Source organism: Pagrus major, chromosome 20 (genome assembly GCF_040436345.1).
Source record: "Pagrus major chromosome 20, Pma_NU_1.0".
Classification (NCBI taxonomy): Eukaryota; Metazoa; Chordata; class Actinopteri; order Spariformes; family Sparidae; genus Pagrus; species Pagrus major.
This window is the reverse complement of record NC_133234.1, coordinates 22,616,024-22,636,178: the sequence shown is the minus strand read 5'-3', so window position 1 is coordinate 22,636,178 and position 20,155 is coordinate 22,616,024. Positions and strand designations below refer to the sequence as shown.

Sequence of the window (20,155 nt, the reverse complement as noted above, 5' to 3'; positions counted from 1 at the left end):
TAGAACCAACACACTCCATGCGTAAGTAAACCATCCTCGCAGTTCACCGGGTTCAGTTTGCATGTGCGCCTGCTGTGTGCGTGTGTTAGTGCGTGTGTGTGTGTGTGTGTCTATAGGTGGAGTTGTTTCCCAGCAGAGAGAGAGAGAGAGAGAGAGAGAGAGAGAGAGAGAGAGAGAGAGAGAGAGAGAGAGAGAGAGAGAGAGAGAGAGAGAGCAGCGCGCACAGAGCGCAGAGCGGCGCCCCACCACCGCCTTTGCGTCAGCCGTCCTCACCACAGCCTCTCTGACACAACACAACATCAGCCCCCTCGCAGCATCCGCATCTCACGGCCGGGGAAGGACCAGGAGCACATCTTCATCTCAGCAGCATCCATTCCACAACTGCCTGCCGGGCATCCGCACACCAGGCGTTGTAGCCCTCATCCACCGCTTTGCTTTTTTTTATATCGCATCGGGCTCGGATTATTTTTTCTGTGTTGCATTTATGATCCTCTCCGAGATGGTTTTGTGTTTTTATCGCGTCTTGTGAGGGGGAATAAAAAAAACAACAACCAAAAAAACACAAAAACAGGCGGAGCATCATCCTTACAGCGCGGTTATCTTCTCATAGAGGAGGAAATCTGGTGAGTCTGCTCTCATTTTTGGAACATAATTGCGTAAAAGTGTGGGGATCTTAACTGTGGGTGCATTATATACCTATATGATAAAACAGGAGATGCGCAGCTGCATCTATTAATAAAAAGGGCAGTACATTTAAAGATATAGGGATGTGAGGGTTATATGCAGCCAGACACATAGAGAGACACCGTAAGAGAGAGATGAGATGAGTGTTTTCTTCATGTTTAAGCCACCGCCTATGATGGCCAGCGCTTTCATTTCGACGCAGACGCTCAGTTTCAGCACCATGGAGAGCAGCCGATGTACACAACTACCCCATCCGATCAGCAACCATCCTTTTAATTTCAGCCCGGTGGAGTCACATTAAAAAGGCTGTGGCGTTGTGGAGTCTCTCCTCATTAGATCAGCCAGATTGATAACGAGGGTGAAGGAATGGAGGATGGTGGAGGCAGCTTTTTGCCAGCTCTGCGCAAGAGAGCAAAGTCGATCCATCGAGCTGTCTTTCATGTGCATAGGTGCTGCAGTGAGGCTGAAAAACATGTCGTGCAAAGAAGGAATCATGCTCCTCTTTGTGTGTCTAGTTTCTGCTAAAGGAGGTGCAGTGTGTGACCTTGGATTTTGCGCTTTAAACACGCTTGAATCTCCTCTGCATCGGAGGCGACCTTCACCTGTTATTAAAGGTGTTTACGTTTCTGTCATCCATTTTGGTGAGAGGGGAGGCGCGTGGTTCACTCGTCGGCCATTGCCCATAAAATATGGATCTCATTATGAAACGTTTATGATACAGTATAGGATGCAGATCAGTCGAGTGTGGGTTCAAACCCGCCCATATTATTATTACTATTATTATTATTTCCTTCTGCGTGTATTTATAATGTACTGCAGATGAATAGTTTGTGATATTCGCCTGATTATCGCTCTGATCGTCTGCAGCCAGGAGGATCTGTCCTGATTGAATAAATCAGTATCAGCAGGCTGATCCATTCCACCACTTTACTGAGGCAAATCAATCCTGCTAATAAGCCTGAGGTACAGTCAGATAAAGCATTACAGAGCTGGTGACTGCGATAATATCTGATCTGACTGCGGGATCACATACATTCTGTTTGCTGTTTGTCAGATTTCAAGCTAATTGATCCTTCACCAATTAGTTTTCTCATTATTGATCTTCTCTGCTCCCTGCAGAGGCCACCCGGAGAGCTGAGAGCCGGCAGAGACTGTTTAAGTCGAGGTGATCGTTATCCCCTGCAGAGGCTTTAGATGCCCAGCGGCAGCCTGTAGCCCCGGGACCCCCAGCTCCCAGCAGCACCGAGGCCCTGAGACCCTCCGGACCCCCCTCTCCCACCACCCCTGGCAGACTCTCTTCTGACCCAGCGCGGCTGAAGCCCCTGGACGCCCCCCCACACTCACCATGGGAACCGTGCTGTCTTTGTCCCCCAGCTACCGGAAGGCGGCTCTGTTCGAGGATGGACCGGCCACCGTGGGCCACTACACGGCTGTCCAGAACAGCAAGAACGCCAAAGACAAGAACCTGAAGCGCCACTCGCTCATCAACGTGCTCCCGTGGAAGCGGATTGTAGCGGTGTCGGCCAAGAAGAAGGGCTCCAAGAAGGTGCAGCCCAACGGCAACTACCAGAACAATGTGACCCACCTGAACAATGAGAACCTGAAGAAGTCGCAGTCATGCGCCAACCTGTCCACCTTCACCCAGGACCAGAGCACCCCAGCTCTCACCAAGAGCTCCAACAACACAGTATCGTCCGTGAAGAAGGCCCCTCTGGCCAACTCCAATGTGGCCCCCGGGACCCCGAAGAGAGTGATCGTGCAGGCCTCCACCAGCGAGCTGCTGCGCTGCCTCGGGGAGTTTCTGTGCCGGCGCTGTTACCGGCTGAAGCACCTGTCACCCACTGACCCAGTGCTGTGGCTGCGCAGCGTGGACCGCTCCCTGCTGCTGCAGGGCTGGCAGGACCAGGGCTTCATCACCCCCGCCAACGTGGTCTTCGTCTACATGCTGTGCCGCGACGTGGTCTCCTCCGAGGTGGCCACGGAGCACGAGCTGCAGGCCGTGCTGCTCACCTGCCTCTACCTGTCCTACTCCTACATGGGCAACGAGATCTCCTACCCGCTCAAGCCCTTCCTGGTGGAGAGCTCCAAGGAGACCTTCTGGGACCGCTGCCTGTCCATCATCAACCTGATGAGCGCCAAGATGCTGCAGATCAACTCCGACCCGCACTATTTCACTCAGGTGTTCGCCGACCTGAAGAACGAGAGCCAGAAGGAGGAGGAGAGGAGCCGCCTGCTCATCGGCCTGGACCGGTGAGGGGATGCTGGGGGGGGGAGGGGAGGAGGGGGAGCAGAGGGGTGAGGGATGAGGGGAGGAGGGGGATACTCCAGTCTGGCATTTTTGAAGGATTATTTATGATGCTTTTTTATTTATTATTGTCCAAACTGCAGGATAGGAAGTGTTTCACACTTACAACACCTTTGTTTCCAGTAAGGGAGGCTGACTTTCACTGGTTTTGAAATGTCTGCATTGAACCTGAGGGACAAAAGTTGCCTAAGAATTGGATTTTAAAAGCAAGAGCGCCCTTTCTGCCTCTTGAAAACGTATAATCATCGAGGGTAAATCCTATTTCCAAACATCGCAAAGGATGGATTCTCTGCAAAAACCTGAGAATGAAAGCTTTTTTGACAATGATACATAAACAAACAAAAGACAAAATGCCAGACTCGGGTGAATCCTTTGCTTACACACAGATATATATCTATATGAAATACTGAAAATCTTAAAAAACAAAAGACAAAAAAAACATTAGAAAAAGGAAGCATACATCTACAGCAATGAATGTGGACAGGACTGAGGCTGCAGCAGCCAACCAGTGACCTTCTGACTGTCTGACGATGTGATGTGCACTGCCTACTGCAGGAGGGTGAGGGCCATCGCCTGACTGGCTTTCTTCAAGCATCATGGATGAGCAGGCACCCACCCTGCCCCCCCACCCCCGGCTGCAAAAACCCCCGGCTCTCTTACTCTCTCTGGAGCGCCAACACCACGTCCCTGCTCCATGAACACGGATACGACTGGACTTTTTTTCTGCTGCGATGCATATCTGAAAGAACAGCAGGGGCCGTCGATGCTGGATCCATATTTTTGTGGTGGTGGTGGTGGTGGTGGGGTTCTGTTTGGGGGGGGGGCTCCACGCCAGGACTTCTACTGTACAGCAAAACACTGCATTGTGGGACTTTTGATAAGGAGACGACAGGAGCCAGGAAAGGACGTGTCCTATGGCCCCCTGTGATGAGTGGTCGTACTGTGTGTGTTCAGAAACACTTTATTTTCATCTAGAAAAAAAATAAAAGAACAAGTTAATGGATGTTTTACTCCCCAGAGGCTTACACCCTTATGGAGGCTTATTTATTGCTTTTTTCTGGAACAAGTTTTCTTTGATTTCTTTCTTTTTTTTTACTTAGAAAATGTAATGTTTTTGCACGTGTGCCATGCAATTTTACAGAGTTTTTCCGGGAGGGCAGGAGCAATCTTCTTCTTCTTTCTTTCTTTTTACTTGATTTGTAAAAACCAACTGCATCTGCATTAGAGAATGCTGTGAACAAAGTGACACTAGTTTCTTTTTTAGCTATGCTTGCTAAAATAGGCTATTTGTTTACCAGGGAACTTCTTTTTGTACTTTTGTCGATAGGTTGTGTTGCAACCACTTTGGAATGATGTTTGATTTTGTGCTTATGATTCAGCATAGAAAATGTTAAAACAGTGCCATATCTTTGATGAAAATCCCCACAGGTCTGAAATACTGTACTGTCTGTCCAGCTGTTGAATGACCAGGTGGATTTTCATCTACTAATAACTACTTACTGACACCTAATTTATTGCCATTTACGTATTTATTTAGGCACATTTAATGTAAATGAAAGATCACGATGAGAGACTTTGAAAAAGGGAAGGACACGAGGAGGGGGTTTGCTGGTAGAGCAGGTGTGCTTATCTTTGGTGGGAATGAAGATTGATCTGGTTGATGCAAATGAATGTTGCAGGAGTTTATCGATGAATATCTAATGAAACAGCCCCCGGTCAGATCTGACCATCACCAGAGTGACATCATCAAGGACACCTTGACAGAAACAACACACGCCCTGAAAACATCTTTTCGACCCAACCTGCTGTCCCACATATCAGACAGAGAAAGCACACACACACATTTTCTTCCAGGGGGATGAATTGTTCCAGTGACACTCGTTCAGAGAAGCACAGCTTACCTTGAGGATGATCCATCAGCAGCGCCTGCGTGTAAATCAAACGCGAGGCGACATCACATTCATCGAGGGGCTGTAGGGGATGAGGTGACCTCCACAGGAATAATCACAATTTCAATCATAGAAGACCACTTGACCAAAATTATACGGAGGACTGAAGCTGCAGAAACAAAACATAAATGAAGAAATAAATAAATAGTTTAATAAAGAAGTTAAAATGCCATTTAATTCATAAAATGTGGCATAACTTGATATTTCTGTTTTAATTTGCTTCTGTATTTATTTATTTATCTATTTATTTACAATCCCATTTATTTATTTATTAAATTATTCATTTACGTATTAATTCTTGTATTTATGTCTGTCTCCCTTTTCCCTTTGCATTTTGCAAGATAACACAAAATATACATAATTATGTAGATACATGTAAAATAATATGATGAATTCATAAATTAAATGGCAGAACACATTGGAAAGCAACTAAACATTATTAAATAAATAATACAAATTCAATCTGTTTAATGAATTAAGTAATTGTATATTTTTTAATATTTTGAATTTATTTATTTTAAGTATTTTCTTTGGTGTATTTAATCACATATTCACTTGTTTATTGAGACTTTTTTAAATTAATTGATTTATTTTTTGATTTTGGCAGTTTCAGTCCTCCATAAAATGACATGCTGCGGTGTGCAATGGCAACGACCTGACAACCAAAACAGAACGCATGCAGAACACTTGAGATGTGCATCCTTTTTGCTCCACAGGAGAACATCTGAAGCTATTTGTCTCCATAACGGCTTCAATCGCTTGTGAGGCGACAGTATTTCCGTCCAGAAGTGTATGAGAACTGGTTTTCACGTCTGATCAGGATGTAGACAAATTGTGCGCACTCTCTTTCTTTAGCAGTGTTGTGAAAACCACAATCGACTGCTGGTGCCAACAAAAGGCTTCTGCAATGTTTTAAAAGCTGTTCTCAGAGAGTGAAGGCTCCTCCGCTGCTGCGTTAGTGTGAATCAGAGGAAACGAGCAGCTGCGATGGGTCACGACCTCTTGCTGCAGGATTGTGTCTGGAGTCAGACCAGTGAGAGAAAGTTCATTTGGAGTGTTTGTACTGGCACAATAGGGGGACACGCACTTTGGATGGGCTTCTGCTCCGGCAGAACGAAGCAGGGCCTCAAAAAAGAATCGTTTTACTCTCCGTCCACTCGCCCCGACTCACTTGAAACGTGCCATTTCTTTTTCCACTTTGCATCATCGAGTAGTTGTTTGAGAAAAATACTTTCAAAAGCTTATAAAATATGAAAAAAGACTCAAGTGATAGTTAAAGATTTCTGTCAAAATTCTTTTCTGTATCTTGTTGCGTACTTTGTAGATAAAAAAACGAAACAGTGGTTCAGAAACTTCAAGAAGAAGAGAGGCATTCGATGGCTGCATGTGTGCGCGAATGTGTGTGTGTGTGTGTGTGAGCGAGTGTGTGTGACAGCGTTTTATTTGTACAGAAGAATGTGTGACATGTTGTTTTTCTTATGGACATGGAGCATACACCGACCACACTGGTACCAAGGAGTTGTTTTCCCTCGGTGGGGTGAGGGAGGGGTGTCGATGCTGTTCAATAAAAATGTTCTTTTTTGGAAAAAGACAAAAAAGCCGTTGCTGTAATTGAAACTTTTTTCAGTTAGTTTCTGCTTATTTTAATTTATTTTTGTACTGTGATGGAAAAATAAAAATGCACTGATCGTTCAAGAGGGCCACTTGTCTTTTTGTGCCTCCAGCTGCGGACTGACGTGGACTCATTTAGTCGAGATCTGCACAGAATGTGACAGTGAACATCTCTTTACAAACACAAACACAATTGGATCTGCTGGCCGGTTAACCTGGGGGTTTGCTAAAGGGCGTTACTCTTTCCCCCAGACTGGCAATTTGTGTGCTAATCTGAGGATCGAACGTGTGAACAAGCCTGCTTTACAATTCATTCTCTGGTTATCTTGTTTTCACTGAATCAAAACCAATGAGTTTAACTCTAAATATTCCTCTGGGGTAGCTGTTATTCTAAGAGTAGGCTATTAATTGTATGGTTGGTAGTTTGATCCCCACCTCAACCAATCAAATGTCACTGAACAATGACACTACGGCACCAAATTGCTCCCAATGTGTGCGTCTTTTTAGGAAAAATTTAAGCTGCATTGGATAAAAAAAAAAGTATAGATTGGATTTGACTGTGTTTTTCTGTCTGTGTGTCAACTTCCACGACCAAATAAAGGCAAAAATATAGAAAAACAGGATAAGGGACAGCAAAGAAATATGAAATATCCTTCCTCTCTTCCGGATTAGTTGTCTCCAGATGCAGCATGCAGGTTTAATTCTAACTAAACAGTGCAGGATTTGATTTTAGTTTTGATTGAAAGCGTGGCCAACTGCTGTGGTGCCTGGCTAATGGAGGACAGAGTTAAACGTTATTGGTTTGGACGGCACAGGGCTGAGACCAGTCAAAACAAGTCACTTTTATTTAAAAGAGCCCAAAACCACAAGTCAGCGAACAGATTACAACCTCCTCTGTCGTTAGATACTTAATTTTGATAGGGACAAACTCCGAAGACCCAGAGAAAAACCCTTAAACACAACAGAGGAGTGACAAGCATGCAGTAGATACGTTAAAAAGTGTAGACAGAGCCGGACCAACATCCTAAATTGTCTGCCTGTTGTTGAGATGTGACTCTATGTCAGGTATACAAACAGTTTCGGGTTCAAAAAGGTGAGAACACAGCGGTTTTAAACCCCTACAACCCTAAATTTAGATTATTTTAGGTGGATTTGATTTGAAAATTTGTTCCACTCACACCAAAGTTGTAGAAACTGTAGGTGCCAAACGTTCATCCATTACTTTCTTATGTCATCATCTCAATTTTCTGCCATTTAAAAGAAAATACTGTATCTATCTCCTTCGACTTGGTTGGTAAGAGCCTTGTTCTTGGCAGTCTGCCTCATTGTGGCTGGTAGCTTCTTCTTTAATGTGACGGTAATTATACTAAATATGACATCCATTTGTAATCCTACTCTAAACTACACAACAACACACAGATTTCACAAGATTGAGTGTAAAAGCAGTGACGCTGCAGCACTCTCTTATATAACTCAGAGGATGTGTGCTGTATTACAGTCACCTCTGTGGGTCGTCCTCAGTTGATCTGCCCATTATCATTATCATGTTGTGTTTATGTTCCTCCAAAACACAAATATGTGGATGATAAAACCCTCCGGAAGCTGCGGGGCTAACACTCAGCGCTGGATGGGAATCAGTGCTGCATCTCCAAACACACCGAGAGCCCCCCCCCCCACATATACACATTATACTGGGTCAGTTCACTCATCACGTATCACTCTCTATCCATTAATTCCCATTTACTTAACCACCAGGTCAGTCAGTAATGTCTTACTAAGTCACTCCCCTCAGGGAAAAAAAAAACAACACAGTCATCCCACTTTTCACAGCAGACAGTCATCCATCAGCCGGTGGATTATAAACCCCTGCTGAGGTAGCTGCCGATGGCTGACACACAGTGGCAGTGGGAAGTGGCGTTGTCATGCCGACTGCAGGGGTTTTTTAGCCTGTCTCGACGTCACCCGGTGAAAACAGCTGTTAGTGGGTGGATTAACGTTCACCACATCGCACGTTACAGGCTGCGGCCGGCCTCCAGGAAACATCTGAGTCAGTGTTTGCATGGCAACAATGACTTCTGACCTCCCTGATCACCCCCACGTATACAGACAAACACAAGATAAGATAAGAAAATGACTCCGGAAGCAGCTACTGAAGCAAATAAATTTATTAATAAAATGATTAATGAAATATTTTCATTATGGAACATCATGGAATGCATCATCTGCATTTATACAGAATACATTTGCACAAAAATAGTATCACAACGGTAAAGTTTTCCTTTAGACTTGATCTGGATATTACAGTATATTTACGGTATGTAATCACAAATATGCAACATATAAACTTAATATAAAATTAGGCACTTGCTGAATGGATGGTGCGTACGTACAGGTTTTTGCTTAAAGCAACAGAATATAGAATAAATTATGGGAAATAATTTGTTATTCTTTGGCTGACATGAATGATCCGTCAATCGTTTCTGGAACAAAACCACTGAAAAACTCCCAATAAGATCCAACAATAGAGAAGAGTGAAGGGAAAAACACAATGGCACAAGTCTCCATGAGTTAAAGGAACAGCTCGCCAAAATGTTTAAATTCAGTCATTATCTCCTCACCCTCACGCTGATGGAAAGTCAGGTGAAGTTTGGTAGTCAACAAAACATTTCTGGAGCTTCACAGCAAAACAGCGCTGCAGCCTTCTCTTAAACAACTGAAGTAGATGGAGACTTGTTTTTTAAAATGAGATAAAACAGCATGAAATGTTTTGTGGACTATGAAACTTAACTTTCCATCAGCATGAGGGTGAGTAGATAATGACTGAATTTTCATTATTAGGTGAACTTTTCCTTTAATTCATATTTGACATTATTTTATATCCATTTATGAAGTGTTATTTAGGAAAAGCCTGTGATAATCAACATAATGGAATTGGGTTTGCACACCAAAAATAATCACTTTTTGTAGAATTGGTTAACAATAATAAAGATATAGAACGACACTATCCTGATCCTTTAATGAGTTTTGGTTCCACAGTATTTACACGTCAGGTTAATGTACTTCTTGTTGCTGCATGGTACTCCTATTGTTCTTGTTGCTGGTGTAGTTTCCCTTTTTATTTCCACACCTCCTGGGCACAGGACGCTGAAGGAAAAAAAATACAGAAAAATAGGAAAACCTTCACTGCCCTGCAGGACGGTAGAGTCAGCCCAAGTGGGCGAGGAGTGAAGTGATTTGACAGAGGAAGGAAAGAGGGAGAAAAAAAAAAGAGGAGAGGGAGTTGAGAAGAAGAGGAGGAGGAGGCCAAGCGAGGCTTTGTTCACCAACCCCCCCTTTTGCCTTAAGAAAAGCCGAGAGAGAAGCGCTGAAGTGAGAAGTGACACGGAGTCCATCCTAATGATGAGCGGTGAATAGCAGAGCAGAGAGGAGGAGAGGCCCTGTGGGAGATTACCATGCTGAAGGATATGGAGAGCTGCAGCGTTATAGTCCACACACACACAAACACACACTCATCAGAGGCAGCTCCTGCGCCTGAGCTCCTTAAAGCTACCCATGTCACTTCCTTAATCCACGCTATGAATGCACCATTTTCCCCAAACAACTCCTCCCTGCATCAAAGTGCCTCATCGAGCGACAGGACAAGGTCAGCCGCCACAAAGCTGCTGCGAGGTAGAATGGAGATTTGCTTTTCCTCAAAAGACGCCGGCGCTCGCAAACTAATTAAGATAAACGACCTGTGTTTGGACAACAATTAGAGGGGCTGTGTCGCCGCGGCTTAAGCGACTGGTAGTAAGTTTTCCTCCTCGCTGAACTGAAGTGCCTCTGCCGCCTCAACTAGGCCAGACACCGAGGGAGCGTTGATTCATAACCTTGGGCTGTCGTTTCCTCAACCAGCAGTCTTTACACAGAGACAATACAGATAATTCTCTGAGGTGCGAGACGTGGTACAATTTCTATTTTCTCATCCTGACAATTTTTGATGTTTACTGTCTCTCCACTATGACGACCTCTAATCAGAACGAAATATCTGTTTTGAATAAAGAGTGTGAACATGACACTCCTTTTACAGTTAGCAAGCGAGCGAGGAACAATCATGAGAAGAAACTGTTAGGGGTCAGTAAACTGCCCAGCAAAGAGAAACTAGAAAGATACTGGAAAGCTGATGGACCAGCGTTACCGTGTGCCCAGTTGGAGAGAATATCAGAGGTTAGCGCCCGGCTAGCTTGAACGGGAATTAATGATTCAACCTTTGGGCTCTTCTAGACTTTCTAGATGTTATCGGACCTCATGGCTAAAATTCTGATGGTGAAACGAGTCATTTCCCAGCGGTTGTGATGCAAAAAAAAAATTACATTCACTGTTTTACAGCCATATTTACAGTCCTTTTGGGCCCCAGTGCATCACGTGACGTTGTTATTACACAAGCCTGGCGCTCTTTCTGAGGGCTTGGTTTGTTGGAGTTTAGCTCTCTAATAGCTTGTGGTGAGGTTGTTTCCTTAACTATTTCTTTACTCCTTATGTATTCAGTCTGTGCATATTAATATTAAACACACTGTAAAGCCAGAAAGCATGAGCTTCTGTGCTGCCACAAATGTTTGCAGAACATATTGTAAAGTGCTAACACTTTAAAAGCAGAGTGAACGTTTTTTCAACACAGTCGGCAGATTGTGAGAACAGAGAAAAACCAAAAGCGTTCGAGTGCTGATGATTTGATAAGTGTGATTTGGCTGAGAGAGAAGTGAATGGAGTTTAGCAGCAGCAACAGCAGCAGCAGCAGATGAAAATCAAGTCTCCAAATAGTCCTGCTAGTCTCATACGAAACGTCATTTCCATCATAAGACAGCGAGGTAAACTAGGCCAGCAGACTTCACACCCTTCTGTCTCCGCTCGTTCACTGTGGCCATTAGCCAGACGCTCGGTCTCAGAGCCAAGAAGAGGAGAGCTAACAGAGCTAATCGACACACTTACACTGTCGTACTCACACACTCTCTTTTCTCTGTGAGGAAGGGGATATTTGTCAAATGGAAGTCACTAAGCTATTCACTCAGCACAAAAGACAGCAAATGAGACTAAATGTTCAGGGGCTGGAGTTCACGCGGGATTATACAGCGCTGGCCTCTGCTGCGAAACTAGAGCATTAAATCTTACAACGAAAAAAGATCTTTACATTTGCCTTCTGTTGTAGTTATAGCATCCCTTTTTATACTGAATGCAGTATAAGTGATGTGCTGAATAAAGTATATTCTAACCTTTGATATATAAGCTGTATTAGAGTATTATAAAGTACAAACACCGCAGTAGAGAGTATAAGAAGCAGGATTTAAATTAATAGCTTTGCATGAAGCAGGCTGCGATGCTCAGGATATGCTCAACACATCCTGCGACTAACGAACTAACAATGAATTCGACACCGACTGAACCACCGCATCACATTTTCTGTTCCCACATGTGATTGTAAACATTCAGTAAAGTGAAAGCGGACGCTGCGTTTCCTTTCATTTACCGTGTCGACACTATTATTCCTTAGAATACAAATCACAAAAAAGAGTTTTCTTCTATTTTTTGATCAGATAATCAAACACACATAATCGTACATAAATATCGTCTTACTTCATTTTTTCAGGGTTTCACTTTTGATCTGGCTCCTGCACAGAAAAGCTGCAGGGATTATAAATTCCTGCAAAGCCCTTTGGGTTTTTTTTTTTTTCATTATGCAACACGAGTGGTTCAGAGAACAGTTGCCGTGTAATCTCCTCTCACCTTGACTACTACATTATTCCATCGACAGTGAAGTAAATATTGCACAAAGCAAATCATCTGAAATTTTGGATTTGAAAAAGGAAAGAACACCACTTTGGTGGATTATCCTGTAGTGCATTTTTCTAAACCTATTTAGCGAATGACATTTTTGCATGTAGGCGTATTGTACACGTCCCATTTATAGCAACATTGCATAGAAATCTACAAAACAGGTCAAATTTGGCATGGCTTTGCATTTTTTGAGGATTCAATTACTCCAATCCTCCTACAGAGCTGCTATATAAATCGTCACTTTATCAGCAGCCCTGCATGAAACACATGAAGTGAATCAGAAGTGAATCATCATCGTCATCATCTCGGCCTCGTTTCATATCAGCTGTCACTGTTTTTTCCCCCCCTCGTTTGGCCCTCTTTAATTGCCAGGGACAGCCAGAATGTAACCAGATCGGCTCTTGGTGAAGTCTGGCTGCGATTGGTTGATCTTGGGCTCCACGATGACCGTGCACTTCCTCCCGTTCATGCTGCACTGGATGGGACTGGCGATGTTGACCTGCAGCTTCCTCTTCTCGCTGCGGAGAAGACGATAAAAGATGGAGGACAGACAGAAAGAGAGAGAGAGACGTTATTGGTTACCGGCAGTTGAAAACATTTACGGATATAATCAAAGTTTACTCATAAACTCGTATTACTTGCAACTCTAATATACAAGCGGCGTGCCTCAGTGGCTTCACATTACATTCAGTCATAGTTTAATGCGCAGGAATAAAATATGAAGATCCATTAGTGACCCAAAGTGTGTGTGTGTTGGTGTGAGAGAGCAAAAAGTATGAGGGTCATAAATCATTCTTGCTCTCACACACATACAGCATAATAATCTCACAAATACACCACATTCATTCACACACACGCCACTATTATACACACTTCTATATGCACAGTCATACTCTCTCTCTCTCACACACACACACACACAGTACTGTTTGGGGCCATAAATCACACTCGCTCACACAAACACTTGAACTTTCGTACAAACACACGTATTTAATCACACTTTTACACATATTATACCCCTCACAGTAGTGTTGTCAGACTGATTGTGCAGAAGACAGAATGATTTTGTCCTGAAGATTAGATGAGCAGCATATTAAAGGCCCCCACAGGTGTTTTCATTTACCTACATGCTGTGCTGTGACCAAATTCTATGAACGCCTGTTTAGCGTTTTGAATGTATCGCCGCGGGAAACTTTAATTTCATCTTTTAACAGCTTGTAAATGTTGGCAGAGACAGAATCTTTTCCTTTTGGATTCAGCCACAACGAAACTACGAGGAAAATGTGTTTATTAGATTGTTCACAGTACTGCTGGTCCACATGGTGTTTTGTTTATGTGCTGCACAGGGCCGTCGATTCAAGTCAGAAAAAGAGAGGAAACCACAGTCTAATGACACAAACCGGCACAGTGCTGCTCAGGTTGTAAAGTGTTTAATTCTCCGGCGTTTACAGGTGCAGCAACACTAACATCAGTCTGTTGGCTTCAGTGGAAAAAGGCAACAATCAGCATTGATTCTCGGGTCAAATGACTCTGCAGTAGTCACGGGTATTTATCGGCTCTAGATCAGCAGTGATGGAAACACAACACTCTGGTGGAAACATACATTTTTGCCCCCTTTTCTGGCACTACGACTCGTGTTGAAGAAAAAAAAAACGTTTTCCATCCGTCTATGTTCAGTCGCTGTCTACTGTTCCCTGTTTTAATGACTTTCAACATACACAAACTGGTCCACTGTCAATGGGAAAAGAGTCGGTGTGACAGTTGGTGAGTTTACCCACGTTTAAAAACCTGCATACACGAGCTTATTTTGGTATAAAAACAGGAGAGCAGATGTGAGCTGTCAACCAAACCCAGAGGCCTAATGGCACCTATGACTGTGAGAAGTTTATTGCATCACAGATTTATTTAACTTGGATAGGAAACCAAGTTTCATAAATGTAGACTGTACGACTGAATTGTAGGCTACGACCGAGTCCTGCAGCAAAATGGCACAGTGGTTAAGCACTGTTGCCTCACAGCCATAAGGTCCTGGGTTTGAATCCCAGGGGCGGGGCTTGTCTTTGCTGGGTTTGCATGTACCCCCCATGCTTACGTGGGTTTCCTCCACGTATTTCAGTTTCCCCCACCATCAAAACATACACATTAAGTTGATTCCTTGGTCAGTGCCCTTGACCAAGGCACCAACTGAGAAATAAGAAATGTTGTGAAATGTTCAATCTTAATTTCTGCCGGTATCAGAATTTGTCCCAGGCCATCTTTGGTTGCAAGACTGTGAACAGCCTCTCACAGTTGGATGTAGGAGTCAAGATGTTGATCATCTTTTGTCTACGACAGCCCAAAATAGTAAAGTGTATTCAGACCTACAGAAGTAAAAAACACGCACGTCAGTGCAACATTTAGTTGTTGCATGTGACATAAACTTCTCATCTGTCAGCAAGAAACCAATTCCCAGGAAATCTATTCCTTTAAAAACCACAGTAATGTAATTGAACTGGAGGTTGATGTAGCTTGACTTGTTTGCAGCCTCGTTGAAAACAAAGCATGTAGCTGCTCAGCGGCACAGATTAAAAAAAAACATTTCACCTACCAGGAGCATTTAAATAAAGCCATGATGAGCTGTCTTCCATTTACTATCATGACAGAGTTTAATGTGGGAGTGCGGTTGTATTGTAGTGTGATGCTGTATATAACAGAGGATGAAGTCAGAGGGTATAGGAGTGTGTGTGGGAGTGAATGTGTGCAGGATTATGCAGCTGTATGTCCTCAAATCCTCTCATACAGGAGAGATTGTATATATGTGAGCATGTTTGAGCAGAGAGACGAATATTAAGACGAATAACAGAGAAGAAATCAAGCCTGGGTCCTGTTGAAGTAATGATCCATATGGCGTTGCCGGGCTGAAGCAGCAGCGGCGGCAGTGGATTGGCTTTTAGTGCCTGTCACATCTAGTTAGAGCCTTTCTGGGTGAACGGCTGCTTTGGCTCGTTTGCTCTTAAACAGGATCGATGACGGGAATCAACGAGTGAGAAGAAAAAGGCGGTTCAGAGACAGAGAGAAATGTAATGTGATGTAAATGTGAGGGGGAATGAGAAGATGACGGCCTGCTAATGTAAACCTGAAGTGGCTCGGAGAGGGAGAGGTGCTGACAGGAGGCTAAAAGCGTGATAAACACACACGCAGCTCTTCGGTCAAGTGCTCGTCGTGACACACTTTCTCACTGGCACGGTTACCCATTATGGCCCGCCTGCGTGTCGTTCGGAAACACAAATCCATTAGCAGCAATTACTGCGGCGGTCACACAAAGGCGCCGATCTCGGCCCCTCAGATCTAAACTTAGGAAATGAGTCGAGGACCTGATGACACCGACTTGTTGCGCAACAACAATAAGTCATAAACAACGAGCAAAAGGCTTCTGCTGCCCACGCCGCACTCCTCTGCAGAGCTCGTATCTCGGCTTATATGCAGAGTGGAGAAGCTCAGGGTAGCGCTGATGCTGGTTTCCATGGCAACCCCCATGAACTGAACTCCCCCATCTGTCATGGCTGCCAGCCAGCCAATGGTGCTGTGTGTATCCGTGTGTGTGTGTGTTTGTGTTGTGTCTCTTTCTCTGTCCGTCTCTCATCCCGTTACTTGTGCATCTCAGTGAAATGCCAGAGGGGGGAAGCAGCTCTGTGCTCCTCTTGAAGGGCAAACAGGGTTAGGCTCACATTCACAGAAATAAACCCACGTGTAAACACACACACACAATGTAACACACCCCTAACCAAGCTACCATTTGGTGCACCAAACAGGTCTTTGACACCTTTCCGATCCGATCCAAACCTTTGCCTCTGAATGAGCGCTCTGGCATCCCAATAAAAACCAATAAAACACTTCATCTGTGAATAGAAAACATGATCAGATGAGTGTTAAGGTCACAGGCTGGCCTTTCCCATCAGGAGCTGGCCTGAGCCAGTCAGACCCCCGAGGGCAGACTTAGTCCTTCACTGGATGGCCCTCTCTGACTGGAAAATCAATTCTTCCCTTTCCCTGCCCCCCTGTTCCCTTTGTGTGTCTTCGCCCTTCATGCCATGTGAGTCCAGGCTCACTTGCTCCCAAAAGTACCTCCTCTGTCTTAGGAAGGATGGAGGAAGGGGAAGAGGAGAAAGAGAAATGGGAGTTTAAGTGACACAGAAGTGAAAATAAAAAGTTGAAGACAATTTCTCAAGGAAGAGTTTCAGGGTGGAGAAAATTAGAAAAAGAGGGAGTGTGGAAAATGATTTATAGGAGGGAATATGTAAAAAGTACAGAGCAAAAAGTAGGAGTGCTGAAAGGTATCAGAGTGAGGAGAGGCGCTGCCTAAATGAGAACAGGGGAAGAGAAGTGAGAGAGGACGATCATGGCTATTTTCAGGTCGAGGAGCCCGGATTACCTCCAGTCTGTGAAGCCATCCGGTCCCACTTCTGAGTCATCCCTCTAATAATACCTGGCTCTCCCCCAAGCTCTCTGCTGCTGAAAAATATATGAGCGCTGCAGGTGGGGAGGAGAGGAGGAGGGGCACTCTGCAAAGCTGACTTGCTTATAAAGACTTTGAGGAGGTGATCAAAGTTGGAGCTTTCTTCACTTTTAACTATGATGACAGAGCCATTTCAGAACTAAAGAAGAGAATAAAGAGCAGCAAGTGAAGGAGCTAAAAGACTGACGGTGAAGAATCACGTAGAGCTGCAACGATTTATCGATTAGATGTCAACTACCAAATTAATGACCGACTATTTTGATGGTCATGGTAATTGGTTTGAGCAATATTTCAGAGAGAAAAGTCAATTTCCTCTGATTCCAGCTTCTCATGCAAAAACGAAAATTCAGCCAATGGCGATGGAAAGTTTCGTAGCCCGCAAAACATTTCTGGAGCTTCACAGCAAAACCGTGCTGCAGCATTCTTTTAAACAACTGAAGAAGATGGAGACTTCCGAAAAAACACCCCAAAACATAAAATGGCTCCATACAGCTTGTCCGGTATAATCCAAGTCAGATGGGGTGCATGCTAATGCTTTTAGCTTAGCGGCTACAGAGAAGATTTCAGCTTCAGAAAGGGTGAAAATAATGTCTTTTCAAATCAATCTGTAATCTTTGGAGGATCCGGAGACTTGGATTACACCGGAGAGCTTAATGAAGCCATTTTATTAGTTTTTTGGATTGTTTTTTTTTACATTTTAAAACAAGTCCCCATCTACCTGAGTTGTTTAGGAGAATGCTGCAACACTGCTCGCTGTTGAAGATCCAGAAACGCTTTGTGGACGCCAAAAAATTGACAGGACTTTCCATTGACAAGGGGTTGAGTAGATAATGACTGAACTGGCATTTTTGTGTGCACTGTTCCTTTTAATGTGATTATTTTCTGGTTTCTTTCCTCCTCTATGATAGTAAACTGAATCTCTTTAGGTTGTGGATGAAAAAACTAACATTTTGCAGACTAAACAACAAAGCGATTAATCAAGAAAATAATTGAAAAAGGAAAAAATCTTTAGCTGCAGCCCTAAAATCATGTTTCCAAAGGACATCTTTCAAACTAATTCAAGCTCAAGGACATGTAAAACAAAGTCTGCAGTAAAATCTGAATTATATTAACTTGTGGTCAGAGAACATCATCATTGAATTTATCCAATTTTGCTCTTCAAATTAGCATAAAAAGCACTTCAGCGTCCAACTCTCTCCGTCTTATAATTAGAGATTTCATTGCTAATTTTGGTGTCATCTTATTCAACCGGTTCTCAGGGAGACAGCAGTGTAGGAGGCAATTATTTGCATTGGTGGAAAGAAGATGAGACCAGTGGTTATGAATAGTGCAGACTCTGAGCCAAAAGTATCCAGAAACACAACAATATTTCCTCCTGAAGGAATGCACCGAGGATAAACAAATCAAACAGATGCATGTGCACGCTGACAGACACCTGTACTCCAGCAGGTTGATGCAGACGGGAGCAGGAGGTGAACTCACGCTGTTGATCTGTCAGAGAGCTGATCTCCTCCTCCACACACACACACACACAGCCCTGAACAAGTGACGCCACTTTCTTGTTTTGAAAAGTCTCCTCGCATCAATATTTCAGTTTGTGAGACCACACTGAGATCAAGACAGAAAATGCATGGAGCGAGGGAGAAAGCGTACACACATGTATACTGCATGTGCCCTCCTGACAGGGTGTGTGTGAAGGTCAGGCACCATGGGGCAGGAGTGCACACTGCAGACAGAACCACGCTGCCTTCATGATTGATGGATAGCCGGGCTCTATTTTTCCAGACTCCTTGTGCACAGCAGGGTCAGACACAATACATCAGTACGGAGGCAGTTTTATTTCAAATATGAGTGCGCTGCAAACCAGTCGCTGAGAAAATTAGAGCATTATTATATTTATGCATCGCAGGAAACCTCCCAGCTGGTTGAACTGCTTTTGATTATTCAGTTTTTTAAGGCTCCGCTCTGGATGAGATTATATAGCCACACATATTAAGGTGAGACTTTATGGCTTTGGGAAAAAAAGTTTTTTTAACACATGTCGAGGTGTTGTTATGCCCAAGTAAAGTACAAGTACAGTGTTTGAGCAAATGTAATCAGTTACATTCCAGCACTGCGGTAGAGACAGCCCACGTTTCTGTATCCCTTCACATCTTTCATTTTTCTCTCTTCCCACTTACATACATGGATTTGCATTTAACACCAAACCTCACACTTTGTCTCCCTTCCTCTCACTGTCACACCCTTCCTCTGTCTCACATGGCTGCATCACACATCTCACGTGCTTCAGTGTGCTACATCCACACCGGAGAGGAAACGGGAAGATGCACACGGAGCATGAAGCAGCACAAACACACAACACGAGACAAAGCTGCATCAAACTGAAACTAAAATCTAAACAGGCCTTTAACGATCATCACAAAGAGAGAGTGAAACTGTAACGGCTCGGTCTGTCCCAGTTTTAAGTGGCTGGGGTTTGGACTGGTTCAACGTGCGAAAACTGCCTAAGAGGCTTTCTGAGTGCACTTCTTTAATTAGCATCAGTGTGCCCAAGTTATACAGTTCTGCTTGTACTGCAGCTGCAGATGTGGTGTATGAATAATAGAGAAAACGCAGTGGGAGAGGCAGAACTCAGGCAGTATTGACGGCATGGTGGTTGTGTTGATGATACAGATGCTTTAGCTCAGCGTTACGGTTCTGGTGCTGTAAGGCAGGGGTGTCGCGATCAATGTTATATGCGATAACTGTGATATCTAAAAATTAAATACTGATTTCCTGCAAGTCATACACATATTAGGATAGTGTGTAAATAATACAGCACCTCTTAAATACTTTTTGTTTTGTTCTGTTCATGCTTTGTCAGAGTAGATGTGGGGAATTTATTTTTTTTGTCATAGACAGTGTTAAACAAAGTGTGTTAAGTCTTTCCTTACTAAACAACTCACAACACTGGGGATTTACCTCCCTCTTTATCTCCTCGCTCTCGCTGACTGTAGTTGATGTGGCTGCTTTGACTCACTCAGTATGTTCTGTTAAAGTTTGTTCAATGTTCTCAAAGTGTTGTAAATTGTTGTTAAAAACTGCGATACATAAGTTATCCTGGCCATTTACAGTGATGACTTTAAATCGACTGACCCCTCAGCTCCCTCAACTGTGACTGACTTACAGCATCCAAGGATATTGCGATAATATTGTAAATGTTAATTGATCAGTAAAAATCTGATATGGTGATAAAAGCCCTAAAAGAAGGCTGGAGGGATATCAACAAGTCGGAACCAATTTGAACTGTAGATAACTTCG

At 43.7% G+C, this 20,155-nt stretch overlaps 2 protein-coding genes across 2 annotated transcripts in view; one reads left to right on the top strand and one right to left on the bottom strand.

The window, feature by feature from the left end:
* The first annotated feature begins 2,029 nt into the window (after window positions 1-2,029).
* On the top strand, window positions 2,030-2,938 carry cdk5r1b (cyclin dependent kinase 5, regulatory subunit 1b (p35)). Its single transcript, XM_073489231.1, has one exon. It carries the CDS (start codon window positions 2,030-2,032, stop codon window positions 2,936-2,938), a length of 909 nt encoding a protein of 302 aa, XP_073345332.1.
* A 5,761-nt stretch (window positions 2,939-8,699) lies between these two features.
* myo1d (myosin 1D) overlaps window positions 8,700-20,155 on the bottom strand; it is a 106,740-nt gene continuing 95,284 nt past the window's right edge. Inside the window, exon 22 of the mRNA XM_073489228.1 lies at window positions 8,700-12,878. Coding sequence (XP_073345329.1) covers window positions 12,722-12,878 — 157 coding nt within the window. The 3' untranslated portion in view covers window positions 8,700-12,721. The remainder of the gene's footprint in view (window positions 12,879-20,155) is intronic.

Bases quoted from the DNA above. Each gene is read 5' to 3' on its own strand.
- cdk5r1b (XM_073489231.1), top strand. From the start codon at position 2,030: ATGGGAACCGTGCTGTCTTTGTCCCCCAGCTACCGGAAGGCGGCTCTG.